This window comes from Narcine bancroftii, chromosome 1 (genome assembly GCF_036971445.1).
Source record: "Narcine bancroftii isolate sNarBan1 chromosome 1, sNarBan1.hap1, whole genome shotgun sequence".
NCBI classification, from domain to species: Eukaryota; Metazoa; Chordata; class Chondrichthyes; order Torpediniformes; family Narcinidae; genus Narcine; species Narcine bancroftii.
Window position 1 is genome coordinate 260,825,805 of NC_091469.1, and position 24,036 is coordinate 260,849,840.

The 24,036-nt window shown below is 42.4% G+C and overlaps 1 protein-coding gene across 1 annotated transcript in view; it reads left to right on the top strand.

The window, feature by feature from the left end:
* The first annotated feature begins 1,765 nt into the window (after window positions 1-1,765).
* trpm5 (transient receptor potential cation channel, subfamily M, member 5) overlaps window positions 1,766-24,036 on the top strand; it is an 88,404-nt gene continuing 66,133 nt past the window's right edge. Inside the window, exons 1-2 of the mRNA XM_069896695.1 lie at window positions 1,766-1,897; window positions 14,158-14,216. Of these exons, the coding sequence (XP_069752796.1) occupies window positions 1,871-1,897; window positions 14,158-14,216 (86 nt within the window). The 5' untranslated portion in view covers window positions 1,766-1,870. The remainder of the gene's footprint in view (window positions 1,898-14,157; window positions 14,217-24,036) is intronic.

Sequence of the window (24,036 nt, forward strand, 5' to 3'; positions counted from 1 at the left end):
TTTTCAAAGCTTTCCCAGTCCTCTATTTTCCCAAGTATGTCCTTTCTTTTCCCTTTACTTAGGCTCTGACTTCTCGTGTCATTTTTCCAACCAAATATTTCTTTTTTGGATATACTTGTCCGGCACTTTCCCTTTTTTCCTCACAGAAACTCTAGCCATTGCTGCTCTGCTGTCCTGAACATTTGTGAATTCCTCCCGTACCTCTTGATCTACTGGCATATTGACACCTCTGAATTTTGTTTCTCCCTCTCAAACTGCATGGGAAGTTCACTGCCTCTTAAGGGTTTCCTGACTTTCATCTCTCTTCTCAACTTTGATTCATTACACAATACCCAAACCAGTATTGCCATTTCCTGGGTTGGCTCAGCCCAAGCTGTTCTAAGAAGCCATATTGTAGGCATTCTACAAATTCTCCCTCTTGATATTCAGTCCCAACCTGGTTTTTCCAATCTACTTGTTAAAGGGAAGAAAACAAGATCCAGATCCCAACATCCGTAATCCCCTATTGTGAGCCAAACAACAAACTCCATTGTTTCTTAACCATTTTGCACTTCTTTATCCATTATTAAATGTAGCTGTCATTGTATCTAATTAGTGCTGCTTTAATCATCTTCCATAGCTTTGATTAGTAACCACTCAATACGAAATGCATCAAGGTTATCCCCATGTTTCCATCATCTTCTGCCACTATCCCCTTCTCTTCAAAATTAGTATCATTCGAGCTCTCTTTCAAAAATGATCTTGGAGCTTCTCATTGGATGCCACTTATCATCAAACACCAATCTTTCCATTTATTGCTCCTGACTTCTATTCTGGATTTCATTTAAGATTCTTGGTTCCAGAACCTTACCTACCACTCCCTCCTGTAGGTTCTCCCTCACCGAGCACTGTGTCTGGTGAAGGTCACAAATGACACCCAGTTGTCAAATGGTTGCAGCACATTATCCATTTGGTGAAACGTCCCAAAACCTCCTCTGTGGAATCATACTGCTTCATGGTCTATTAACTTCTGGCTCTCCCTCCCACAGGATGGTGATGGCTCCTTTCGGTCAGTTGATGGGGTTTGATAGGAGGATATTACGCCACTCTTCAGAAAGGAAAAGTGTGCGCCTGAATGGAATTTGGTGAGTCGAGGGGATGCGCAAGTCCAGACCCACCCTCTCTGCATCCCCTCCGGGACCCAGTGGCACGGCGAGGTCCAAGGTGGTTTGGGGTGGGGTGGGGATAGTTCTGTTGCAGTGAATGGCCAGACCAGGCTTCGATGCCCGGTTTACGCCCTCGGCGGCACGCGTTTGCTAGATGGCCGTTGACCCTGCCAGAAGGTTGGTCCATGAACACACTGACCCCAAGTCACCCTTCCTCCCAAAACCAGGAATCCAGTGCTGTTCCTGCCCCTCAATCACATTTCATTTGCCCTCCTGGGAGGCTGTAAAACAATCCAAGAGCAAAGAACGAACTGCTGGAGGCTCTCAAGCGAGAAAGCTTCAGATGTAGGGGGCATAAAACATGGAAACCCAGAACTGCCCGACCTTCTGAGTGGTTCCAGATTTTCCCACATTGATTTCAGATTTTCTGCGCCCCCCCTCCTCCTCCAAGAAGCTTGCTTTAAGAGATCGAACGGTTCCTGAACTTCAGAAACCCAACGCTGCCTGTGGTGCGTGAAGCGCCCATCCCTCCGTCCCCCCCTCAACCCCGAGCGCGGCGGCGAGGAGACAGGAAGAGGGGTGAAAGGCGCCGACTGCAAGCCCCGCGCCCCGGTCACCCGGCAACACCCCTCCCCGCCGCCGCCTCCGGGGCAGGGCTTCTGACATCACTCCGAGGGCAGCGCCGGCTGCAACTCACTGGGAAGAGAAGTCGGCGACAAGGTGACATGAGCAGCGCGGAGCAGGTGCACACGGTGAGCAACGGGGTTCAGGCAGTTGCTTCTCCTCCGTTGGAAGAAGAATCCCTCGAGGTGACAAAGCGTTACTTCTGGCAATGCCAGCGGGTTCTAGTTAACCCTGCACCCTGAGATAATATCGAGAAGGCAAACGTTCTGTGAAGGGACTCCTTTATTGCCTACATAGCGCCACAGACTCTGTGATTGCCCTGAGGAAACACACACACACAAAATTGCTGAAAGAACTTAGCCGGACTGGTAACGTCCCTGGGAACCGTTCTTCAGCATTTGTGTGTGTGTGTGTGTGTGTGTGTCTGTCTGACTGTGTCTGTGTGTCTGTCTGTCTGTTTGTCTCTGTCTGTGTGTGTGTGTCTGTCTGTCTGTGTGTCTCTGACTGTGTCTGTGTGTGTGTCTGTCTGTGAGTCTCTGACTGTCTGTCTGTCTGTCTGTGTGTCTCTGACTGTGTCTGTGTGTGTGTCTGTCTATGTCTCTGACTGTCTGTCTGTCTGTGTCTGTGTGTGTGTCTGTCTGTGTCTCTGACTGTCTGTCTGTTTGTGTCTGTCTGTCTGTGTGTGTGTCTGTGTGTGTGTCTGTGTGTGTGTCTGTGTGTGTGTCTGTGTGTGTGTCTGTGTGTGTGTCTGTGTGTGTGTCTGTGTGTGTGTCTCTGACTGTGTGTGTGTGTCTGTCTGTGTGTGTCTGTCTGTCTGTGTCTGTGTGTGTCTGTCTGTGTGTGTCTCTGACTGTGTCTGTCTCTGACTGTCTGTCTCTGTGTGTGTGTGTCAGTCTGTGTGTGTGTGTGTGTGTGTGTGTGTGTGTGTGTGTGTGTGCGCGCTTTTACATCTATTCACCTGCCAAGAGTAAATTGTTGTAAAGTTCTCGGTGGTTTCCCACGCATTATTTGTATTTCAAATCGAGGGTATAAGAATTTCTCTTGCAGCTGTTCGTGGGAGCCTTGCTTCACCGAGCGCGCGCACCCAAGGGACCTTGTGCGCCCCCGTGACATTTAATGGACGAGCTGACAATGTGGTGAAAGTGGGCTGGTGTGAGATTTGAGCAATTTCCATCCTTTCTTGGTGCAGAAGCTGCAGGTACAATGAAAGGGCTTTGTCTCTGTTGGGGCCCTGGAGCTGAATGTGTGGGACCTCTTCCAATGCACAGGTCCTGCCATGGAAGGAGATTTTCCAGTGTTTGTCCGAGTCCGAGAGATGGAACAAAGTTTGATGAAGGTTGTGTACACACTGTGCCCGAATAATATGATCTCCAATACACCCGAGTTTGGAGTGAGGAGTCTGAGGATTGGACTTTTGGGGCTGATTTAATCGTAGGGAACAACAGTATTCTGGGAATATGGGAAGAGCCTCTTTATTTCCTCACAAGTTGGAATATTTGGGATTTTTCTTTTGGAAGTATTTAGCTGCTTTCATTGAGAGGTGAGGTAGTAGCATCAATCTGAAGTGATTTTAACGTGGCAGTTTCATAGAAATCAATCGTATTTCAACATTTTATTTTATTTAACCCTGTTTTGGCCAGTCTGGCTGTCTTTTGCTTTCAGTTTGGTGTGGTGTGCTTGGCATTTTGAGTGCAGCAGAAGAGTTTGCCCTGGACAATTGGATGCTCTGTGGTCAAATGCAGAAAGCTTTTTGTTTTAAAACCTGGGTTCTCTTTCTTCTCCCTCGTAAAGATGATTTGGTAAGCTACTGATCCTGATGGAATCCAGGTCTTTGATATATGTGCTGAGTTGAATAAACATTCACGTTGAGTTTTGGAGGAATAAATAAAACAAAACTCAGAATTTGTTGAAGTGTTCTTGTATATAACTCTCCAGAGAGTCAATGATTGAGAAGATCTGGGTTCTATGTTTCCAATCCTTACAGCAGCACATTCAATGTAGATATTATTGGTGTGATTATGTTGGCACACAGCTGTCAGATGGAGTCAAAGTCTGGCTAAGTTGTAGATGAATTGATGCATATAGATTTATTTAACACTGACAGACCCAAATAACATGAACAGCAAAGGTAATTTATGGCCTGCAAGACCTGCTGAGTTTCTCCAGCATTGTTTTGTGTTTTTACACAGCTATGGCTATTCAGTTTGCTTTGCAAAGCCAAGAGTGGTGTCTCAACAAGGGTCAGATGGCATTTCACAAAGTGTTGGATGAACATTCATCAACCTGTAACATTAACTTCTATGCTGCTTGAATATTAGAGGGTCTGAGTACAGAGGTAACGATAATGAATTTATTGTCAAATGAACGTGTGCACCAAAATTCTTGTTTCAGTCGAACAGGGATTTTGGCTTTTAAAGAAAACAAATACAGAAACATACATTGAATTAAGATAATAAATTGAAAAGATAGATAATTAGCATTTTGCAGCATTACGATAGAGCAGATAGTCCTTTTCTGTGGTGGTGGTGAGGTCTGTGATAAGTGTAACAATGGGAGGTTCAAGAATCTAATAGTTGTTGGAAAGAAACTGTTCTTGAACAGAGGTTCTGGTCTTTAAGCATCTGTACCTTTTACTCCAAGGTAGCAGTGAGGAGAGGTTGTGACATGGGTGATGGAAGCTACCTGCTTGAAGCAGAGCCTGACATGGGTCTCTTCATAGGAAGGCCAAAAATGGCCCATCGAGCCTGCTCCGCCATTCAATACGATCATGGCTGATCAAATTTATGTCCTAACTCCACCTACCTGCCTTGTCCCCATATCCCCTAATTCCTCTATCAAGTAAAAATTTATGTAACAGAATTTTAAATATGTTTAATGAAGCAGCCTCAACCACTTCCCTGGTAGAGAATTCCAAACATTCACTATTCTCTGGGAAAAACTATTTTTCCTCATCTCTGTCCTAAATCTACTCCCCCGAATCTTGAGACTATGTCCTCTCATTTTAGTGGATTATAGATTGGAGCCTGTGAAGGACTTGTTATGATTGCTACCTTCTGCATTCCTGGGCACTTGGAATTACTAAATCAGCCTGTGATGTAGCACATCAGTGTACTATCTAATGGACCTGTAGAGTGTTCAATGTTGTGCCAAATCTCCACAGACACCTTAGGAAGTAGAGATGTTTGTGTGCCTTCTTCATGTAATGGAGACATGTGTTCCGAGTGTTATTGGTATATTGCAGGGCTGGTAATGTTGCAGGGCTAGTTACTAGTATTGCCAAATAGGACACAGATTCTGGACAGCAAGAAAAAACACCTGCCTGACCCACTGAGTGTTTCCTCCATTTTGTGTTATGTATGTACAAGCTCCTTCATTTGATCTCTGGTATTTCCACAGCAACCCTGGTGTACCTGTTAACATTATGACCAAGCAGGCAGACCAACACCTCTACTTTCTCAGAAGCCTAAGGAAATTCAGTGTGCCTGTGGGATCTCTTACCAATTTTCGCATATGCCCCATAGAAAGTGTCCTGTTCAGATCCATCGTACCTTGGTATGGTAACTGCAAGAAGCTGCAGAATTGAGATTGCAGATTGTGCTGTCCTGTAAAGCAACCTTCCCTCTGTCACCTTTGTTAAAGGTGCTTTGTTGCACCAGGGTCACAAAAAGCACCAAATGCCACTCCCAAGAAATGGGAATGCATTCAGGAGGTCGTATCCATGGATGCAAATGCAGTTAGTTATTTGTTTAGATTACAAAACTGTTAACCTCTTTAGTAAAATTCATCCCCATCAATTCAAGTGAAGTTCAGTCCTATTCAAATATCAAAACTCAAAAGGAAAACAACAAATAACCAGATGGCAGAAATCTGGAACAAAAATAGAGCTGGGAATGGCCCACATTGCACAGAGATGAAGAGGAGAGTGAAGCGAGAATGGAATATGAGGTAAGAAATGTGGGGAAAGACCATGAATACAGATACTGTGATTCAGGCACCCTGCTGTCTTTCTGCTGACATCTAGAGCATCAAGTTTCCTCTCTGTTCATCTGCCTTTAACTCTCACTGGTTATTAGCCGAGGACCCAGATGCCATTTCTGATTCAAATAGCATCTTTGACTGAAGGATTGGAGGGAAATATCCAATTCACTTGATCTGCTGTAAGCTCCAATCCAACAGATTCTGCCTCCCCTGCTCAGTTCTAACCAACCTGCTGAGCTTTATCCCTTTTTTGTCTTTGCTTCACATTTCCAGTGTTTTCTCAAATTTTTCACCTTTCACTTCCTGAAATCTCAGATTCCTAACTGTTTGCGCATCCTTTTTTTTAATAACCTCTTATTGGTACAGCACATATCTGATGTGATTTGGTGCACTATTCCACAAGAGCATAAGAAATAGAAGGCCATCTGGCCTGTCAAACCTGCCCCACTTGGTAAAGTCGACCCGTGCTGTAATAAAACAAACAGCAAAACCAAAGACCGTACAATCATGACTTCTTTATTGACTTAGGCTAGCGGGAGTGAGGACTACAAAGAAGAGTGTAACTTCTTCCCTCCACAGAACCTCACTCAAAGCATACTGAGTATTCATCCCCTTTTTATACTTATTTAAGCAAGTGTCACTGGGCGATTATCAGAGCAATATGCCCTTGTGGTGTCTCAGGACAAGGTAATTTGTGCTGAGTTGGCAACAACAGGATATTCTTGCTGATCTTAAGCAATATACACATTATTTTGTGGCCATGGTATGAGTGTTATCTTCCCATCCTTCCTTTGTTTATCATACTATATTGTTGGTGGTTTTAGTCATTATCTCACAAGCACAGAAAATGTTAAAACGTGAAGCAGTTATGTTTTTACCTAAATCGTTAACCCCTTGCTATACATATTCTTTCATGCACTGTTCAACAAGATCATGCCTGATCTGGCCATAGACCCTGCTCCACCTACCTGCCTTTTCCCTATGAGCTGTAATGTCCCTACTGTACAAAAATATTTAAAGAGACACCTGTACGGATTCCTTGGCTAGTGAATTCCACAAATATGTTACTCTTTAAGAAAAGCAGTTCCTCCTCCATCCTAAATCTACTCCCCCAAATCTTGAGACCATTACCCAGTTATAGTCTAACCTATGAGTGGAAACCACTTTTCTGCCTCTATCCTATTTATCCCTTCTATAATGCTATGTTTCTATCAAGTCCCCTCTCATTCTTCTGAATTTCAGTAAGTATCGTTTCAAGTGACTCATTCTCTCCTCATAAACTTTCCAAAATGGATGTCCTCCCATGTACCAACATTATACTCCATCTGCCAGGTCCTTGCCCACTCATTTAACCAATTTATCTCTCTCTGCACATCCTACAGAATTTGCTTTTCCACTCAATTTGGCATAATCAGCAAAATTTGTTAGCTCCTTTCTGTCTTCTCTTCAAAATTGTTTTCTGTATATTGTAAACAATTGTGGGCTCAGCACCAATCCCTGATTGCCAACCAGAGAAAAACCTGTTATCCTAGCTCAGCCTTCTATTGGTTAACCAGTCCTTTGTCCATGCTAATACTTTACCTCCATCATCCTGCATTGTTACCTTTTAAAATTTTTTTTAATGTGACACTTTACCAAATGCCTTCAGGAAGTCCAAGTTCCCACCTGTTTACTTCTACCCTCTGTGGTAGAGTAAATATATGAATCCATGCTGTCTCTGCCTCGTAGAAAAAATTATATTCCGATGTCTCACTACTTCTTAATGATGGCTACAAGCATTTTCCCAACTCCAGATATTAAGCTAATTGGCATAGAGTAACCTGCCTTTTGGCTGCATTCATTTTAAACTGTTCCATTGATATTCCCTTCCTTTGCACGACATGAAACAGTCATAAAATAACACTGACCAGTGATGGAAGCCTAGAGTTTGTAGCTTCTTGATCAGTACTGAGGAAATAATGGTATTGAAGGCTGAGCTGTAGTTGAGGAAGAGCAGTCGTATGTATGAATTGCTGTTTTTGAGGTGATCCAGAGCTAAGTGGAGAGCCAGCGATCGTGATGATAGGCAAATTGCAGTGGGTCCAGATCTTTGCTTAGGTACATGTTAATTCTGGCCATGACCAGCCTCTCAAAGCATTCCATCTCTCAAAGCAGTGGACAGAATTGATGGTCTCCGGCCAACCTTGAAATCAAACTATGCAACATCCTGAAGAAAATCATGAATTTGAGATTCATGCAGTCTCCAGCATTTGGATTTGGAAGATTATAGTGTAAGTTCAGTGCACATTATAGTACAGTATACCTGTGAATATGTCTGTGGAAAGGAATCATTAAACTTCTTAATACATTGAGATGATTCCTCACTGGTCTTATTTGCATAAAGCTGTTTGTATTTTAAAATGAAGTTTAAAATGAATTGTCTATAAGTTAAATAATAGCAGTAAAAAATTCACTTTTTTTGTACATTGGATTCAATCCATTGTTTTAAAAAATGAGTGTGACCTTCACTGATGTGGCTATGTCGGGTCATGATCCATGTCTCCATTTAAAGATATCTCTTAGCCTAATGAATTATGAAATGGTTCTTTTATTTAGGCAGTTCCCAGTTCAAGGAGTGTTTCTTTACATTCCAGCTTATGTGGTTCAGGAGGGACCAATGATTCTTATCAGGCATCTGCAGGTTTTGCCACAGGTGGGGCAAGTATTGCTGCCAGGATAGGTGAGTGGATGGATCGTTTGAAATGTTTTGTGATGCTTTGCAGTGGATGCGTGCCATCCATGGGCTCTCATTTAACACCTTTGTATAGTTTTTTGCCCTCTCAAATGCATCCCCACCAGTTTGTGCAAAACAATGCGGCTTTTATTTTCCCCCAAGAAGATCTTCAAAGTTCAGATTTATTGTCCAAGTATATGTACAACATCGCAAGCAACCCTGAAATTCTTTTTCCTGTGGGCCAGGCAGAATTTCTACTTATTGGTAGTGCAAGGTCCAGGTCTTGAAGTTTTCTGATCAGTTTTGAGGGGATGATGGTGTTGAATGCTGAACAGTAGTTGATAAAGAACATCTTTGCTGTCCAGGCGTTTGAGGGCGTTGTGTTGAACCAGTGAGATGGCATCTGCCATTGGGTAATTGATGCAGTAGGCAAATTGGAATGGATCCATGTCAACACTCAGATGGAAGTTGATGTGTTTGAACACCAGCCTCAAAGCACTTCATCACTTGGATGTGAGTGCCTCTGGTTGATAAATTTCAGAAAGTTGTTGTTAGATTTTCTATAATCATGAGAATATTGCATCACCATGGTACACAGAATGGAGAATCACTTTCAGATGTTGGCATGAGGACAATATGGCCCACCCACAGACCTGGTGAGTGTGAACAGTGTGTTAGTCTGAAAGAGGATACTCAGGTTGATGCATTGAGACTTTGATTATACTTCTCTGGTGCCTAGAGTTACTACTGTGGGTTATCTGTGTGTCTGTCTCTTGATGATTGGAGATCACTGCAGCTCACTACACCATGGTTTTGGTGTTAGACTTGAAGTCTTGGTCGTCAATCACTCTTCTCTGCCCTTCCTGAGAGGTGGCTTTCCATGTAAAGAAAATGCTTTCTGTTGACCTGATCTTGATAGTTGTGGTAGTTTGGCAAAGGACATCTTTGATTTCTGTATGTGTAGTCTTCCAGCCTCTTTCATGTCCTGGTGAAGGAATAAGCATTGATTTGCATCTTGGACTCTGCAAGTGTATTTCTAATTGAGAGGGTGACTTTGATTTTGAAATGGAGGGATCAAAGGAACAATTTCCTGCATTACCTGTAGGTTTACTTCACCTCAGTCGACAGCATCGAGTCCACGCTGCTGAAGATCCAGCTGCGCTGGGTGGGTCACGTCTCCAGAATGGAGGACCATCGCCTTCCCAAGATCGTGTTATATGGCGAGCTCTCCACTGGCCACCGTGACAGAGGTGCACCAAAGAAAAGGTACAAGGACTGCCTAAAGAAATCTCTTGATGCCTGCCACATTGACCACCGCCAGTGGGCTGATGTCGCCTCAAACCGTGCATCTTGGCGCCTCACAGTTTGGCGGGCAGCAACCTCCTTTGAAGAAGACCGCAGAGCCCACCTCACTGACGAAAGGCAAAGGAAGAAAAACCCAACACCCAACCCCAACCAACCAATTTTCCCCTGCAACCGCTGCAACCGTGTCTGCCTGTCCCGCATCGGACTTGTCAGCCACAAACGAGCCTGCAGCTGACGTGGACATTTACCCCCCTCCATAAATCTTCGTCCGCGAAGCCAAGCCAAAGAAAAGAAAGTAGGCACTTAATCCTAGTTTGTGAATGGGTGAGTCGTGAATCCACTGGTGAAGATCATGGCTTATGGGTCATCATTGGAGTAGATATTGGATAGTGATGAAAATTTTAGGGCAATAACAAATCTGGGAATGATACTTCATAGCTCCTCAGATGATGGAATCCTAAGCATTTGTGAGGTTTAAAAAGGCCCATCTACAGTTGTAGATCCTGCTTTCTTGGATTTGTTACCAGGTGAGCATAACGTCTAGTGTATGACTTGCTGTATGGAAATACCAGGGCAATGGTTGTGACTCATTGGCAACAAGCTTTTGTATGTTCTAGGAGTAGGACCTGGGGATTTATTGCTTGAGGTCCATGTGTGGATTACACCAGCCAAGATTCTTTAAGTTCAACTCATTTCAGAGTCTCCAATGATAAACTACAAATAAAAAGAAGGGTGTGGTAGTGGAAATTTCTGATCAGAAATTTTAAGAAGGAGATGTTTATGAAGCATCTTAAAGAAAGGAAAATATTAGGTTTCAGGAAGGAAGTAAGGAGACTTTAAACTCTGGAGAAACACAAAAAATTGAACATGCTGAAATTTTGAGCGACCAGTGAGCTGAAGAGGGAGTCCACTGGTCAGACAGCATCCATGGATAGAAATGGTGTATCAACATATCTGGTCTGGACCTTCCAACCACCTCCTACCCCCTACCAAGTGCCTGCTGCATCTCTCGCTCTCTGCCCCTTGCCTTGCCCCCTGCTCACTCCCTTAGCTGGCACCCAGTATCTAATTTCTTTTTGGACTATCCCCAGCTTCTTAACGCATTCTTGTATGTAATAACACCCGCTTTTTGCTTTAGTCATGATCAAAGGTCCTGACCTGACACATTGTCTGACCATTTCTACCCACGACTTGCTGAGTTCTTCCAGATTTAAAACCTCGATGGCTGAGGACACAGCCATTCAACCTCCAAGACGAGGAGCAAGCCAGACTTAGAGGTTTGCTGCTGTCTTTAACTGATTGCAAAAGACATCGAAGGCAAAGGCACTGAGATAGAATGCCAGGCATTCAGAGAGTAAAGTGTTCAGAGAGTAGTGGTGGATCCTTTCAAAATTTAAATAGATATATTCGGAAGTTTCTGGGGAAGGGTAAGTTTCCCAGAGTCTCTATCGATAAATTAACCTGGAACTATGAACTGGGAGGATTAAAGCTCCCAGTCTTTAAAAAATATGAGGCCATCCAAATGACGTTCACAGCCTCCCTCTTTGACAGAGGAGACAAGTCATCTTGGGTAAAATTGGAACTGCATAAGGCTGGTGAGAAGATAGCAGAAAAATTTGTATATAAATGGAATTCTAAATTAATATTTGGTCCTAAGGAAGCCCACTTACTAAATCATATCTTTACAATTTAGAATAAACTCAATGTCAAATTGGTATTGGGGCGGGGTGGGGGAGGGGTGGACACTCTCACCCAATACACCCCTAGCTCAAAATAAATGAATTCTGTTTACAATTAATAATAAAATTCTAGAAACTTGGTCTCAGAGTGAGATTAGATATATTGAAGATTGTTTTGAGCAGTACAATTTATGAGATTTGAACAAATCAGGAATAAATTTGGAGTTTTAAATACATATTTTTTCTGCTATCTCCAGTTAAGATCTTATTTAAGGGATAAATTAGGTCCAGCACTAACCTTACCACAATGTACTGAAATAGAAACGCTGGTTTGAAAGGGGACCACAAAGAAATTTTTCTCAAAAATGTATTTCTTATTTCAGGCAGAAGCCCCTAAACAGGGAGAGGCAAGTCAAGAGAGAGATTAGAATAAGATTTGGGTATAGAAATTGATTCATTTAGCTGGTCTGACCTGTATTAGGACAGCATGAGCAATACAATTCATGTAAGGTACAGGCTGGTGCAATATAAATTAAATCAATTGAAATCTGATTTATCCAATTTATGCTTTGATGCGGTCAAGATATAGGGGCATTTTTTGCATTCGACCCGGTCATGTCCTAAGGTGAGATCCTTCTGGGATGATTTGGGGCATCTCCTGGAACAAATTTCTGGAATTCGATAGCTTCAGGTGCCAGAATTGTTTTTATTGGGGAAATTTTATAAGACCTAAAATTATGCTGTCAAAATATCAATTGAAATTTGTAGTCTTACCTTAGTGGTAGCCAGGAAATGTATAGCCATTACTTGGAAATCTGTTTCCCAACCACCGAGTCTGACTCGCTGGAAGTCAGAAATGAATACTTGTGTTCCCCTGGAGAAGATTACTTACAACTTCAGAAATTGTTACATCTTTTTAAGAATATGGAACCTGTATTTATGATCCATGGGGTTAACCCTTGATGATTTGCTCCTCCAGTCTCCCACACCACTATCTCTTAAAAAAAGGAAGCAAGCTCTGGATGAATCACATAATGTTTTATCTGTATGTAATTAATGCTTTTGGAAAACAGATGATTTTGTCACATTATATGGGAGAATTACCTCTTTTTTTCCTTTTTTTTCTGTTTCCTACTTTTCTTTCAAGGACCAGCACGGCGTGTAATTTTGTATTTATAAACAATAATGCAGAATTTGATTGATAATGTGTCACTTCTTCCTTCTTTATATATCAACATGTAGTTTGGTTTTGGTATTTTATTGTATATAATCTGTAATGTTTATTTGCTTTTGTTTTGTAACTTCATGTTGATTGAGAATTAAATAAAGAAAAAAAAAGAAAATAGTGGTAGATGGTTGCTTCTCAGACTGGTGGTGTGCCTCAGGGATCAGTGCTGGGACCATTGTTGTTTGTTGTCTATATCAATGATCTGGATGATACGGTGATAAATTGGATCAGCAAGTTTGCAGACGACACTAAGACTGGAGGTGTTGTGGTCAGCAAGGTAGGTTTTCTAAGCTTGCCAAGGGATCTGGACCAGCAGGAAAAATGGGCTAAAAAATAGCGGATGAGTGTGAGATGTTGCATTTTGGAAGGACAAACACAGTAAATGGTAGGGCGCTGAGGAGTGCAGTAGAACAGGGATCTGGGAATACAGACACATAGTTCCCTGAAAGAGGTGTCACAGGTGGATAGGATTCCTTCATAAATCTAAGTATTGAGTATAGGAGTTGGGATGTTATGTTAACATTGTTGAGGGCAAATTTGGAGTATGTGTGCAGTTTTGGTCACCCCCCCCCCCCCCCCCTTACAGGAAAGATATCAATAAGACAGAAAGAGTGCAGAGAAGATTTACTAGAATGTTGCCTGGACTTCAGGAACTGGGTTACAGAGAATTTATTCCCAGGAGAATAGAAGAATGAGGGGAGATTTGATCGAGGTATTTAAAATTATGAGGGGGATAGACAGAGTAAATGTTGATAGGGGTTTTCCACTGAGGATTGGTGAGATACAAACCAGAGGACATGGGTTAAGAGTGAAAGGGGAAAAGATTAGGGGGAACTTATTCACATGAAGAGTGGTGGGAGTGTGGAATGAGCTGCCATCTGAAGTGGTGAATGTGGGTTCACTTGTAACTTTTAAGAGGAATTTAGATGGGAAAGGTATGGAGGGAGGGCTATGGCCTGGGTGCAGGTCAGTCAGACTAGGCAAAAAAATAAGGTTTGGCACAGCCTACAAGGGCTGAAGGGGCCAATATTTGTGCTGTAGTATTTTTGGAGAAACTGCCAAAATCTAATACTCTGGCAAGCCACTCAGGGATTGAGTGAAATACAATGGTTACAAATTGCACAGTACCTTCTGTTAAATAAACTGCTCTGAATTTAGCAGAGCACAGCTTTAATTGTTGATCAAAATCTTTAAATTGTGAGGTTCCTTAAAGTCAAAACATAGTAATGATTACCTCAGGGTTCTCAAAAGAATTTTGAATATGACTGTGGTCCTTTTGTCAAAGGCATTGTCTTTTTGTGTGTTTGATTTGCCAGAGCTGCAAACTAAGTCATCTGTTTAAAAATATCTACTTTCCTTTATCTATGCCTAGTTAGAAAGTATAATTTTGAAGTCCTTATCATTAATCAACTTGAATAGCTGATTACAGACCCAAGATTTTTTGTTGTTGTTGCTGTTCTACAATATTTTTTCATTTTCTCACAGTGTGCGATAAAAGAATGTAGTGCGAGTGAGAAGAGCTTGGGGTCACCACTCAGCATGATGTAAGTAAAAGAAAGTATTGGTTAAAGTATTATTTAACAATGTGCCAAAAGTTGTGGCAATTATGCAAGGGTGCGAATATAGGCTGTTACCTTACATAATTAGTGGAAGCTAGCAACTGATGTCCTCATAAGAAACTTATCCAAATTAGAAGAATGGGAATGTTATATGCTCTGAACTATTTTCACTTTAATGCAGTGGTTCTCAACCTTTTTCTTTCCACTCACATACCATTTTAAGTAATCCTTATGCCATTGGTGCTCTGTGATTAGTAAGGGATGGCTTAAGGTGGTATGTGAGTGGGAAGGGAAGGTTGAGAATCACTGATCAGTAACCCAATGGTTACTGAAATATTTTGCTTGAGAAAAATTGTCATTGGCCCATTTCCTTTAGAAACTTTGCACACAATTAGGTACAATTAAACAGTGGTTTTCAAACTTTTTATTTGTACCCACCTACCACCTTAAGCCATCTCTTACTAATCACAGAGCACCTATGGCATAGGGAATACAAAGTGGTATGTGAGTGGAAAGAAAAAGGGTTGAGAACCACTGCTTTAACGTGGTGATGTCACAAGCAAACATTCTACTTTATTAGCACATAAAAATCTGACATCACTCCATACTATTTATTTTTCTTCTTCATCAAAGATGTACCTTGTCATTGTTTTACCAAGGGAATTACTTGCCCCTTGAATTATTATTCTCTCTGGATTTATTAAATTTACTAAAGGATAAAAGTTTTTTTTAGAATTAAGCTATTTATTTGGCAGCTCTCCTTTGCCTTAGTAATGGGAAAAGCTGCACAAAATATACCAATTTGTTTTTGTAAGTCTGCCCTTTCTCCTGAAGAAAAACTTGCTGAAGATCTCAGAAACTTTGCTCTTCCACATCAGTTGTAACTCCTAATTATTTTTTAAACTGGATGCTGAATTATAGATGAGAAATGTCTGTTTCACTCAAATGTCTTCCTTTCACATCACATCCTGCCAGATGGTTCTCTAGAATAACTAAAGGAGAAGATGAGCAGTGGGCAATGAGCAACTCAAAACTAAATAAAATGGCTGATTTGGAGAGAATCTATGCATCCCATTGATCTGTAATGTTGCAATTAAGAATTTGTGGTCTACATTGTACTGACATTAACCACACCAGCAGTGCGAGTACAAGACAGCTTTAATAAACTAATATGTACACTAAGAGGTCTTGTCTCTCTGGAAGGCTAGACTGTAGCTCTGGACTTCTTTATATACAAGGTCACTGGGATGACCCCTGGTGACCTAGTGGTCTAATTACATATCACCACATACATAACAGGAGAAGTTAGCCCAGGAATTTCTTTTCAGCTAATTCCAGCATCCGGAAGATGCACATTTCACCTTAACAAAGATGACAATTAGAGAGCTTAGCCTAGTTAATGGTTAGAAACCCTTCATTCTGCATGATGTAGAAAGAGGTCATTTGGTCCATTGAGTCATGAAAGTGACACTCATGATAAAGTGTTAGATTACCACTGTTGCTCCACATATACAACATTGAAATCGGCACCTTATCTTGCCTTGGTCTTTATGTAATTTAGCACAGATATGTGGGTGGCGAATGTTTAAAGTGAATTATTCACCCTGATTATAAACAGTGATGTGTGAAAACAAACAGTTACTCAGGCTTTCTAACTAATGAACATGCAGCACAGTATTATGTTTTTTTCTAGGAGACAAAGAGTGGTTGAGTTCAGAACAACTTGAAATTTTACATTGAAATTGATGCATTGTTAAAAATTAGTCCTCCTCTGGGTTCAGGCTTTTATCGGCAAAGCTGCTATTTGGCCACCTCTAGTTGCCAGATTTAAATGGTCAATTAACATCAGGGAGTAATTAAGTCATTTTGAGACTGGAGTTAAATACACACCTGCCGAAGAAAAGCCAGCATTTGTGATGCAGTTCTATTGTCTCAATAGTTGACTGAATCTGTTGTCTGCTCTTTGTTTCCACGCTTTTTTTAAAAAAGAAACTGAATTGTGGGAGGATTTCAGCTTGTTGTTTCTTTGATCCCTGATCCAATAGTATTTGATTGATCATTTCTGCCCGTTGGATGGTGCTGATTCCCTCCAGCAGCTCACTTCATACTCAAAATTTGAGCATCTGCTGATGTGGCTTCTTTGCCATTCTTCTCATTCATATTGTCTTGCCATTCCAGTGCCTTCATAAACACAGCCATTCTTTGATCAAAGGTCAACCAAGTTTCCCTCTCCTCCATCTTCTCAGCTTTGTTCACCTCCATGTTAGGAGGTGTCATTGTCAACTCACTGCACTCCCTGTTTCTCATTGGATGCGCATAGTGCATGACAGATGAGGATGCTTGCTATTAACAACCGATTCAATTATTACCATAATAATAAAACTGAGTCGTATTACATGAAATTTCTTCACCACTGGCAGGAATAGCCTAAGCACCACTTGCAGTCAGACTGGCAGTCAGAGAGAAGCAAAAGAGTCTCACTTTACCCCTCCCCCCCCCCACAGAGTCACCGACTGTCCGTAGATTTGCCTCCAGTGCTTCCACAGCCGCACAGAGTCCAGTCCAAACCATTGGTGACCCGAACTCAAGATCTGTACCTCCGACACAGTCAGGAACCCTTCAGCACCCTTGGCACCCTCCTCACATCCCGGTTCCGATAACTGGTACCCCTCAAGCCAGTCTCCAGCAGTCCGCAGCCCCGCACAAGTCTCCCGACAACAGCCCACAACTTCCGTGGGTTCCTCACCTCTAGTCTCCAGCAGCCCACTGCATGCACTGGCCCATCTTCGTGGTCACCATCCCCGCAAATCATCTCCTCCGATTCTCCCTCTCAGATGGGGGGAGTAGGTGTGATCTTCCTGTCCTCTGGTGCCCTGTTCCAGGCCTCCTCATTCCTGGAGCCTGCAGCCCCTTGTTGCTGCTGCCAGTTAATAGGTGCCACCATCTTGGGTGCAGACCTGCGGTCATGGGTTTTCAAATAAACCCCCCCCCCACCCGTTGGCTCCCTCCATGGCCTATTCAAAGCCCATTTGGAGCCAACGGCAGTTGACTGGGCAGCTGGACCCTGTGGAAGCGCTGCATCTCTGCTCCCTTGCTCCCCATGGGTCCGCACCAGCGGCAGTGCTGCCATCTTTATTTCAGCAGGAGTGGAAAAGATGGGTCAGGTCCAGTAAACTCTTTCACTGATGACACAAAGCCACATTGTGGGGGAAACAACCACCATCTAAGCTCATTTTTGTGATAATTTCCTCAAACTTCAGATGTGATTTTTTTTTTCTGCATATGCAGATACGAAATGGTCATTATGCTTGTGTCATCCACCTGTGTGAGATTTTCACTGTTCTGTTCCTGTCTCTGTGGTACAGTGTTATTCATCCAGTCCCTCTGTGTCAAAAAGAGAATATTCATCTGATCATTCCTTATTTTATCAATTCACCTATTTGTGAACTTAAGCCAGTTCGGCGCCAGAACAAATGTTGGGCTCATTCAGCCGGGGTGAGGGGTGGTGGTAGCCAGGACTACCTGTCGACAGGGGGGTGTTGCTATTGGATGGCAAGACCTAACACCATCTGCCCTCTGACATAAGAGACAAGGGCGCTCCTTTTATTCCATCAAGCGCGCCTCGACACTGATGCTTGGCAGGTGTGAGTGACACGGACAGGTGGGTGGAGAGTCGCTGATGTGCATCAAGCTAGACGCTAGTGGTGGGGGTGGGTCTATTGGCCATGTCAGTGACTGTACAAGGGGAGAACAATGCCCACAGAGGCCCCCACTTGGCGCTGACCCTGTGCTTCAGTTAAGGGAATAGCCTGCATTAATGTCTTCTATCAAATCTATTTTTCTTTTTTAAAATGAAACCAGTTTGTTTTCTTTCCAATAAATTAAACTTGTTATCATCCATTTCTTTAGTATCCTCTACATCATCTTTTCAAAGTGAACTTAATAAATACAGCTGATTTCCTCTGTGTTATGACAGTCTCTAGACCAAAAAAAATCAGGGATTTGGAATAAAAGTTCACTCTTATGAAATTATTGAGAGAAAAAGTAAACACATACAAAATTTATTTTTATAATTTTTCTCTTTACACATGCAGATGACACAGTTTTGTGTGTTGGATAACAGACCCTTTTCCAGGAATGTAACCGTCAATAAAGTGGCAGGGGGTTGGGGGTGAACTTCACCTGTTCAAGAAATACAAAATATCTTCTGCATCCACTCCCTGAGCTTGATATCCTTGGATAAATGAGGTGGCCAAATCTAGGTGTTCTAATTGCCAATAAAGTGTGTTATCTCTGCACCATTTTCACAGTGTAATTTGACTCTTGGGTTCATTTTATCAGAATGGAAGCAGATTCCAAAAACTAAAAACCCATTACCTTTGTTGTCAGAGCACAGAGTGACTGCGTCAGGCAAACAAAAAGGATGCAAATTTATTTCCGCAGCTAATGCTGCACCTTTACAATTTATTCGAATTGCACAACAAAATGCAAATCCCTGGGTCCATTTTCTTTTTGCATCTCATGTGCATAGATTCCGGATACAGATCTGGTATCATGTGTTGCGTGCATCTTCCTGACCGTGTAGTTGTACATTAGTAAATGCACATGTAAGCAAGGGTTTGAGAATGTATGCGGGTGTAAATGAGTCACTGTGTTTGCATGTATAAACTCTTGTTAATTTGAGCACAAGCTCATTCTAGCAGAAATTGGAAATTAATTTCTGTAATGGGTTTTTCAATATATTGAATCTCCTTGCCTCCTACTAATATTTAGACAACTCACCCAATAATGATAATTTGAATGGTCCCACATGAGTGTCAAACCGATTACCTTAGGACTGGTTCAGAGCTAATCTTCTCTTGTCTCTCACCAAAGTGAGCATCGTCCTCTTGCTGCTTGGCCACAAAACATTGTCATTATTTGTTGCAAGTTTAGATAAATGAAAACAAGTGGATTAACTTCAAATTTATTTTATTAACTATATACATCCAGGATGCAAGGTAACAGAACATGGCCACTGGAGTGTGCCAGCATAAAGACTCCCTCAGAACCCCATTATGAACACTGATCTACATCCCCTTTCCTTAGCTCATGCTCCATACTATGACAAAATAAACTTGTTAAACTTCAGTACTTACAAAGTGTCACAGAATGACCAATATTTACAGACACATTAATGACAACCATATTAGGTGAGAAACATAAGAAAACACTCTGCTATAGATAAACAATATGAATATCAATTACTATTGCCAAACATGTACACTGTAAAGCACTAATCAGTCTCTGTATTTGGGACTTGGCTTACTAACATGGCCTGACTGCGCTTTATACAGTTTTTCAGTTGTGTTCGAGGGTGGATCAGCTGGAGGCATCTCAACCTGAAACTGCTCAGTGCCCGTCCTTTCCGGTCCTACTTTTGTGAGAGTGTTGTAGACTAATGACCCAGGTCCAGTATCCTGATAGTCAGTGTCACTTAGACTGGGCTGTGCTGGTGCAGGCTCGGCTACAGGTAGAACGTGTCGGCGATTCCTCCTATATAGCTTTCTTGCTGAGTGAACAAGATAAGATGTGGGCTCCTTGCAATTCTTCTTTACCGTGCCTGTCTGGTTGTAACCTTGTGGGGTCTGCAACTTGACGACCTGTCCTTCCATTAAAGGCTGAAGTGGTTGGCTTGATTTGTCATCGCACAACTTTTGTGACAGTCTCTTATTGAGAACCTGGGATTTTACCTCTTGTGGCTTATGCATGCGAGGTTCAAGTAGCTTCCTGGAGACAGGGAGAGTATTGCGTTTTTGCCTTGACATTAGTCTTTGTGCAGGAGACCCTAGCGTTGTGTCTTGTGGACTGTCACAGGTTTCTGAGATTTAGGAGGTTGAAGAAAACATCAATTCTATCTCTGAGATTTCTCCATGAGTTGCTTGGCATTGCAGATAGCTCTTTCAGCTGACCAATTAGATTGGGGGTACTCTGGGCTGCTGGCAACATGAGTGAAGTCCCATTGTACAACATAGTCCTTGAATTACTGGCTTGTAATTGTCTAGCATTGCCTGATATGAGGACATAGGGTGCTTCATAAACTGAAAAGAGTCTCTTGTGATGACCATTGCTGAGGAAACATCACTAAGCAGGTCAATCTCATACCAGCCGAATATGAGTCCACTGTCACCAAATAATGCTGACAGCACCATTCAAAGATATGTTGCCACAGTCGATCAAGGCAGGCCTGGAACTGGATGAAGGAGGAGTGGTTCCTTTGGCAGGTGCGGTTTTGTGCTGTTACAGACAGAGCATGACTGTATCTTCTTGTTGATGTCATCTGTCATTGTTGGCCAATAAACTATCCCTCTTGCTCTCCACTTAGTAGCTTCTGCATCAGGATGCCTTCTGTGCATAATGCTGATGCACTCCTTTTGTAGTGACCCAGGAATGATGGTTTTCTGGCCTTTCATGATGACCACGTCTTCAATAGTTAGTTCATCTCTGAAAGGAAATTAAGGACGAACAGCATGTGGAAGATTACGCTGTTTGCTGGGCCACTCCTGTCTGATGACGGTGCTGAGTGTCTGCAGGGTTGCGTCACCTGCTGTGTGTCTTTTTAATTCCGCCGAGCAAGAAGAGGATATGTAGTTTACTGTCATCACGTCAAACTTGTCTTCCTCATCAGCTTGCTGAATTGTGGAACTCCTGGGAGCTCAAGACAGAGTGTCAGCCAGGTACATTTGTTTTCCTCTTTTATACATGAGGGTGATGCTGTACTTCTGAAGTCGTAACATTGTCCTTTGTAGTCTCGCTGGTGCTACATGTATGGGCTTCTTCAGTATAGTGACCAGGGGCTGGTGGTCCGTTGTAAATATAATAATGGAATTTTGAACATGCAAAAACCACTTATTTGATCTGAGCATATCTGGTTTCTGTGTCATTTAGTGTCCGTAAGCATAGGCTATGTCTTTTCCTTCCTGCAAACAGACTGCACCTAATCCATACTGTGAAGCATCACTGGTAAGTGTCACTGGCTTACTGACGTCGTAATAAGACAGAACTGGTGGGAAGGATGTGTGCTTCTTTAATGCCTCAAAAGCATTTTCCTGCCGCTCACGTTATCCATTCATTGACCTTGTTTAGTGGTTGTCACAGTAGAAATGTCAGCTGACTGGAATTTGGAATAAATTTTCCAAGGTAGTTGACCATCCCCAGGAATCTTTGCAGAGCTGGGACATCTCCTGGTTCTGACATTTCACTGATTCTTTTTGATTTGGAGGAGTCAGCTTTGAGGCCTTCACTTATGAAAATGTGACCAATATAGCTGACCTGGCTCAGCCGGAATCTGCACTTGATGGAATTTAAGCCTCAAGTTCACCCCTCTAGCATGTTTGAGCTCTTTTCTCAAGTTGGCATCATGTTCTTCCACGTTTTCCCTCCAATGATTTATGTCATCGACTATGATTGCACAGGGATATCCAGCAAAAATCTATTCCGTGGAACACTTCACTGGCAAAGTTGAATCCGAGACTTGGCATCCGTAAAAATCTGTAGCAGCCAAAAGTGGGTAGTTAGCAATGACGATTTATGATCAAGTGAAATCTACCATAAGATGTTCCTCACATCTAAGACCGTAAACACAGATGCATTCAACATTTGTGCGACCGCTTCTTCCACAGTACGCAAAGGGTGATGTGGCCTTTTCAGAGCAGCATTCAGGCCTCTTGGATTGATGCATATTCCGATTTCTTGTTTGTCCTTTTTGTTGGCAGCAACCATAGAAGATACCCAATCAGTTGGCTCAGAAACCGGACTGATGACCCCCAATTCCTTCATCCTGTCTGGCTCAGCTTTAACTCTGTCTTTCATAGCCACAGAAATGCAATGTTCAGGACGAACAGATCAATTCTCATGGAATAGGTTATGGGTAGCTTTCCAAACTCACCAGAACGAAGTCACTGTATTCAGCTTGAATTTGATGTGACAAATTATCTTTAGTGGGGCTTAACTGGTGAACATCTTTGCTGAATGAAACCAGCCCCATTTGAATGCATACACATAGCCCTAGCAGTGGTAGAACATCCTCACGAACAATGAAAAACTGCAATGTGTACCGGCGCCCCTATTAGGTAACACTGCAACTTAACCATCCCAACCATTTGGATTTTGCTACCTCTGTATTTGACAAGACATCACACTTGGCGTCTGTGTCAACTTTCATTTTAACTGAAGTGCCATTATCTTGCACAGAGACAAAAGCTTCATTATTTTTTATCTGTGCACCAGTTGAATCAACAGCCATTTGCCGTTATACCATCGACATAGCATGCCTCATCTGTGTCGCTATCAGTTTGGTCTGATTCTATCTGGTGAACAGTTCTCCTAGGTCTCCGCCTATTGTTTGGACTTGCAGCATCTTTTTAAATGATTCCATATGTTACAGACATGGGACTGTTGGCCAAAAGCTGGACATTTGTCTCTTTTAAATGCATGATCGCCTCCACATCTATTGCAGTTAGCAGTAAACTGTGTCACTATTTTTTCTGGCTGGTTCTTCACTTTTGTCTCATACTTTAGTTTTCTCATGAAACTGCATCAACATTTGAGACTGAACAATGTGTAGAAGCCAGTGTTTTGTTGTGCTCTGGTCAGCTCGTGACTTGGACAGATGGAGATAGCCTTATCTAATGTCAAATCACTATCACACAGTAGCACCTTTCTCATATTGGCATTATTAATACCACAGACTAGTCTTTCTCTAATAAGCTCCTCACAGAGAACTCCAAAACTGCAGCTTTTCACTTTGATTCTTAAATCACTGATGTATGAGTCAATTGTCTCACCAGCTTTCTGATTTTGTCTGTTAAACTTGTGTCTTTCCACAGTAACGTTGGTTTGAGGATTGCACATCTCTCTAAGTTTTCTCTTGAGATATTCAGGATTTTCTTTGGATTCGGCGGGAACTAGGATTAGTCCTCTCTCGCCGAGATCGCTCACTTCTCCCGCGTGCATGAAAGACCGTTCACGTTCAATGTCTTCCAGTCCTGTAGATTGACGAGAATGTGCTCGAGTATGGGCTGGCTTGTCAGCGTGTGGCGCCGCAACGAAAATATCATATTCTTGTTCATAGATCCGCCAGTTTTCGGCGATGTTAACATCAAAAACATGTGGCTTGGGCCTACAGAATCCATCCACCATATTAACCATTTAACTGTGATATTGTGGCTGCCTTAGTTGTCCTCGCTCAAAAAAACAAATCCCGGATGAAAAACATTAACCTTGAAAAGTCAGAGACGTCTCACTTCTGACACCATGTTGTTTGTTTAGATAAATGAAAGCAAGTGGATTAATTTTAAACCTAGTTTATTAACTATGCACATCGAGGATGCAAAGTAACAGAGCATGCCCACTGCAGCACGCCGGCATAAAGAATCCCCCAGAACTCCAGTAACCCAGATAGACAGGATATGGACAGAGTGACTGATCTACATCATTTATTAGTCGCCATTCACAGGCAGTATCTCCCACCATCCTAAACAGCTCGGGAGCTTCTGGTAATATTGTGTAGACATTACAAGTTTGTTGCAACTCCCTGGATTCTTAGCCTTTAGTTATCACTAAATTCATTATTGATCAAAAGGGATGGGCATGTATTGTTTTGAAAGCAAGTGGTGCGGAAAAGGACACACACAGTGAATCATGCAGGGGTGCTCATTTTGTTGACATTAAGTCCCTATATCTACCCATGCAATTTCCACCCACCCCACCCTAGGCTGTGAATGATGCTGCACTTCAGATTTCAGTGTATCTACACCTCAGACAA